This window comes from Garra rufa, chromosome 18, assembly GCF_049309525.1.
Source record: "Garra rufa chromosome 18, GarRuf1.0, whole genome shotgun sequence".
Taxonomy (NCBI): Eukaryota; Metazoa; Chordata; class Actinopteri; order Cypriniformes; family Cyprinidae; genus Garra; species Garra rufa.
In genome coordinates, this window is record NC_133378.1 from 30,148,004 (window position 1) to 30,154,149 (window position 6,146).

Here is a 6,146-nt window from a genome sequence, read left to right on the forward strand (position 1 = left end):
CATTAAATTAAATTAAATGTAATTTACTATTTAATGTTATATAAAGTTATTTTGCTAGTTTTTTGCTTGTTTCTGCCTGTATTTGGAAAAACGTTGACCGTGGTATAAATTTATGACACGATAATGACGAAACAAAATAAGGTTTTAAATAGTGCACCACGTGACATTTCAGTCACAGCAATTGATTGACGAGCTCAATTGATTGCAGTCAGCAAAAGGGGAGGGGAGCATACGCCATACCTCACGGCTACAAAAGACAAGTTGTAAGTGATTAATGCTATTTAAAGAAGTTATTACGAAATGATATAAAAAAAATGCAAATGTTATTTGAACGAACGACTTTTGGCGTTCGACCGTTGTTCTTTCAAGTAGTTTTTAGCTTCTTGTTTAGCACGAGTCGCTTTTCTGCTGTTTTTAAAAAATCTGGTTTGTTTTTAAATTGGCTGTTTTATTATCAAAACCAGCAGAGCACGCAGGACCGAGCAAACTAACGTTACCCAGATCTCCAGAAGGAAGCAAGCATGGCCACTATTAGATTCGGGAGTAGCGTCGGTCCGTCTGGCGTAAACTCTGAAAATCAACAGCTCGGCTGGGATGAAGAGAATGGTAATTTACCAGTCCGATTTTCAATAAGCCATATCTTCTTTTGAAGTCACAATATAGCAGTCAAACACGTCCATCTAGCATAGAAAAACAATGGACAAGCAGCGTAGTGGGATGGAAAACGTGTTCTGTGTATACCAAAGTTTACCAGGTTTATGATGGCGCTTCTTTTTTCAAAGCTTTTGGTGAAGACACTGAAGACGCCAGTGACCCCAACAGGATTGTGCAGTGCCCGTATGACAAAAACCACCAGATCAGAGCCTCACGCTTCCCTTTTCATGTTCTCAAGTGCAGGAAGGTGGGCTATGGGCCGGTGGGGCCTTCTCCATGTGTTCATTTTTCATGTGTTCAGTCTCTTTGTAAAGAGCGTTGGTGTATCGTTAATAGTGAGAACATTATTTGCGTACCCCATCTGTTTCAGAACCACCCTAAACTGGCCAGTGAACTGAAGACCTGCCCCTTCAATGCCAGGCACTTGATTCCCAGGCATGAGTTGTCTCATCACATCACAAACTGTGAAGACAAGAGGTCACTAAATGCTGAAGACGGTTAGTGTTGCATGTATGATTATGGGCTTTTACCATGATCTTTATATATTTTAATGGAGAAAAAAAATATTGTGGTATTATTTGGATGAAAATGAGATGAACTAATGAAATCAAAATGGTGATTTTTAACCTATAAAGGGCTTGCAGTTACATCACGATTTGGTCTTTTACCTGGGTGTGCAGCTATATCGGCGATACTCTGATGTAAACAACAGCAATGATCGCATGGTTAATGTACTAATGAATATTTTGTTCTGCTAATTTATGCTGTCTAAACCACAGAAAAAATGTGCGGAAGCTGCTAAATCATATAGAGAAGGACTTAGTTAGCAGGAAAGGACGCAATATTTTTACAAACTAAAGTTAATAGGTGGAAAAGATAAGTATGAGCAGTATTAAGATATTAGCCTAATATTTCACCTACTTGATGGGAAATGAGAACAAACACGAATGTTTTCAAGATTTGTGCCCTGGAAATCCTGGTTCAGTTTGGCCAACCGCAAGCGCCTTTTGTTCTCCAGTTTTTTGCATTCTGCTCCTTGATTTGTTGTAACTTTTGGAAGTCTATAGTACTCAATGTTTTTCCTGGTCTAACAGATTAGTACAACTAAAACATGACAATTTACTATTTTCAGCAGTGAAGGTTTTGTTCGGTTCAGTGGCGTATATGGTGTAGTGTTTTATATATACTATTTTTCCTAAGATAATAACATAATCCATTGCATCCTTTTGTCAATCAGGATATTTTTTTTTTTTTTAATTTTAGGAAATGTAGAGCTACTGGAGAAATTCCAGGTACCTGTTAACACCTGGACGAACCCTTCACCCGATGAGGACTGGGAAACAGGTCTGTGACCTGCTGAATGTATGCTTTGCAATTTTGCATGTGTTTTTTTTTTTTTTGTATACTAGGCTGTATATCTGCTGTGGTGTTGCCACTTTGCCTTATTTAATCTGTATAATTTCTGTATTCTGTATTTTGGTTTTGGTTTAAATGAATAAATCACTACATTCTAAATGATTTTCTCTTTTTGGCCCTGTGATTGCAGAGACTGATGATAATGCTGCTATGTTTGTCTGGGGTGAATCCAACAATCAGCTTGCCCAAAACAAGTGAGTCCTCTTTTGAGAAATTTGACCCAGTAAGGCAAACAAGCAATATTTCTGAGCGTTACTTTTTTTTGGGGGGGGGGGGTGTAAGTTAAAGGAATGGTTAAAAATAAATACTTAATTAGTTACTCACCATAATGTCATTTCAAACCCATAAGATCTAAAGAGATTTTAATGAAATTGGAGAGCGTTCTGACCCTTCATGGATAGCAGTGCAACTGAAACGTTCAAGGCCTAGAAAGGTAGTAAGGACATCATTAAAATAGTCCATGTGACATCAGTGGATCAACCGTTATTTTATGAAGCTATGAGTACTTTGTGTACAAAGAAAACAAAAATAACGACTTTAACGAAAAATTATGTCTGGGACGTGTCAGCTGTGTTGCTGTCTATGCAGGGTCAGGGTTTTTTTTTTTGTGTTCTGGAGATGAACAAAGCTCTTTCTTTTTTGGTGAACTCACCCTTTATCATTGGCGTGGTTTGATTGCAAATAACCAAGTTTAACCACTAGGGGCACTAACACAAACACTTCTTTCTTAACAGTCATGACCCTTTCTTCATATCTGACTTCATATGACTAAAGTAACTCCATTCAAGAGAAAGGAAGTCATTTTTGCTTAACATTTTGCACTCATGTTTTTGTTAGGCCAGAGCCATCTACCACCATCAGTTTATCCGATGGACTTCGGGCACCACGGACTCTTCCATGGAAACTCTGTAAGCACACTAACACTCTTAAATTAACCAAAGGTTTTTAGCTTTAAAACAAGTCTGCTTTTCTATCAATGGGAGTTACGAACACTCCTCTAGATGGCAGCAGCACTCTTAGCTGATTCAAACAGTCCTGTGGCTTTTCATAAATGGGGGGGGGGCTAGTTGCGTAGACACATCCACTGTGTTAAAGTTTCGCAAGCTAGTATTAGAGAAGGAATAATCATCTTCCTTTCCTGATTCACATTAAATCAATCTATCATTTTGCAACTGATTGGAGAAAAAAATAGGACCAAAAAATGTTGACTAATGAACTGCTTGGACTATTCTCAAATTATGCAACCTGCCACTGAGTGTGTATGTAACAACATTTATCATCATTCTCACTACCTTTCATTTCTCTTTTTACTAAGGATGTGTCACCACTGGACTGACTTCATCGGCTAATCTTACTTATTTAATACTTAAAGCTCTGTGATTTCTAGCCTAGCTTGTTTAAAGTCTACTTATATTTTAAAGCTTTTAATTTTAAAGTGTTGTGAAATTTCCTATTTTCTACAAGTTAATACACCGTCTGTAACCAGCTGTGGTCCATGTGTAGAGACGCTCCTTATTAAACCAAAGAATTGTGTGTCATATTTCAAAGGAGAAACCATCGGTAGCAATCTTTCTGGACTGTTTGCTTTAAACTTTTGTATTTTGTAGAAGTGGTGACCTTTAATCCTGACTTGTATGATTCATTAAAAATTTCTTTAAGTGCAAACCTCTCTTTTTAAATTTTTAAAGTCAAATATCACTTTTGGGAATTTGATATATTTAGCTTTAAATGTAACCATATTAAACCAATTTAACTTTTAGATTTTTAGAAAAAAACAGTTTGGGCTATAATGAATTTATTAACGTCATTTAAAATGAATAAATGGCTGTTTTGATGGTGTAATATTATTATTATTATTATTATTTTTTTTTTTTTTTTTCGTTAACTTTTGCGCATAATATAGCATACGTTTTCACACTTGTTTAGGCTTCAATTTGCATGGTTTGCAGAAGAATATTGGGCAAGATCTAAAATGGTTTTTAATACAGAATTTAATCAGTACATTAAAATGAATAATTGCTGTAAACTGCATTTTGAAATTATTTTTTTAATTTGTACAAGTCAAATTTCATTATCATTTTATTACAGTGTTGTGTTTTTATTTTCTTATGAGATCATTATGTTCTCTCACAGTGTGCTTTGAGCGTTTGTAATTAGTGTGAACGTTCTGTCCTTTTTTTTTTATTTTATTTTATTTATTTTATTTTTTTTTCTTCCCCTCATTACAGTGGCTGGATTGAGTCACAGAGACGATGGGCTAGTGTAACCCTGTGTCAATATGAATGGAGCATGAGTTAGTATGGCAGGGCCACAGGTCTGCCCCCTCTTCCTCATCTCCCATGCCTTGTTCGACCCGCACAGACAGCTGGCCACACCAGCTCTCCCCTGCTAGCTGCACTGAGAACAGACATTTGCCCAAATGACAGGGTCTCAGTGTGTGCGCTTGTGTTTGCGTAGGCAGGGCTGATTGCTCGTCCCTCTGGCGTCTCTGTATCCGTGTGCCTGTTAAACACAGCTGTGAAAAAATGTGACCACAATATTTATTTTTTCCTCCCCAATCTTATTAATATGGAATAGAATATTGCCCCGCTCCTCAATTCTTTAATCTTAATCCATAACTAAACCAGATCTGAATGCAGAGACAAATCCTAGATTACACACAAGACATGCTGCAACGTGACTGACAATAAAGACCCCTCTTTTGCATCTTGTTTTCTCCCCTCCAACAGGTGCTGAAATTAGCCGGCATCACACTGTAGTCTCTCACACGTTTCCGTTCGCTAAGCGTTTTATGTTTTGACATGAGCGTGTCAGTTCATCATTAGCCATGATGGTCTGAAGAGTGGGACAGTTATGTGTGGAGCTGACTAGAAATGGGTCACTCGTACCCGTCAGCTATGCTGAAAGAAAAATAACGAAATCATGTAGAATTGCACTTTTGCCTCATTCATATGAATTTTAATTATTGGGGTCATTAATAGGCTGTACTTGGATAATAAAATTAGACATGAATGCATCTTTTGGAGCAGAAAAGATTGTTGTTGTTTTATGAGTGTGTTCTCTGCCCTTTATCTGGATTGCTGTATACTATTCATGAGGTGCAAATATATTCTGTCCTTCAATTAATTTTCCCCAGAGAGTAATTCTAGCAGCCTGTGTTGACTTTCCATTCTGCCAGTGTTTTACAGTTACATCAGAGCGCCTAACATCAGTGTTTGCTTGCTGTTTACTGGGCCAATAATAGTTTAGAATGTAAAAGTTTAGTGGAATTATAGTGTTTTTATATATATATATATATATATATATATATATATATATATATAATATTCATGCAAAACATGCTTTATCTTTTGTCTTGTGATTATGACTTAGTATCTCATAATTTTGACTTTTGATTTCAAGTCATTTTGTGTGTTTAAATTATAACTTCAGTTTATACAGTAATTTCAACTGATCCGTATGACTTGGTGGTTTTTTTTTTGTCCCAATTCTGAGTTCATATTTCAATTTTAACATTAATCTAATTGACTGTCATAATTTAACGTCAGTTATGATTTATCTCAATTTAGTTTTTTTTTTTTTTTTTTTTTTTTTTTTTTTTGTCAGGTATGATTTCATATCTCAAATTTGGCTACTTTTAAATGTTTTGACTTGGTGTCTCAGTTTTTATTTTGTGAAATGTGACTTCAGGGGTCCTTTCTTCGTACCTGGCTTACTACATCCAAGTTCAAATCATCGCGCTAACTATGAGCTCTCATTTCCGGTTCTCCGAACGCAGCTGTTGTTGATGATTAGTATAGCTGGATGAAGTAATTTGAGATCACTGGGTGGCTTAAATGGGGCTACGTATCGATAGTAGAAACATTGATCGGCAACTCTTTGATTGGTCGGTGAAAATGTCGAAGGAGCGCGCTCAGTATTTTTCTGCAGCAGAGCAAGAACTCTTGATTGAGGGATTTCAGGAGTTTCAGAGTTTAATTAAAATGCAAGGGAAAACTGCAAAGGCTGCAAAAGCAAGGAGAGAGGGCTGGCAAAAAGTAGTGAACAAATTAAATGCGTTAATGCTGCCCATGTTA

At 36.5% G+C, this 6,146-nt stretch overlaps 1 protein-coding gene across 1 annotated transcript; it reads left to right on the plus strand.

Moving 5' to 3' along the window:
- The first annotated feature begins 521 nt into the window (after positions 1-521).
- gtsf1 (gametocyte specific factor 1) lies at positions 522-4,601 on the plus strand. The gene is made up of 7 exons (XM_073822707.1): positions 522-606; positions 783-901; positions 1,025-1,151; positions 1,918-1,998; positions 2,201-2,264; positions 2,908-2,978; positions 4,528-4,601. Exons 1-7 carry the CDS (start codon positions 522-524, stop codon positions 4,599-4,601), a joined length of 621 nt encoding a protein of 206 aa, XP_073678808.1.
- The last annotated feature ends 1,545 nt before the right edge of the window (positions 4,602-6,146 follow it).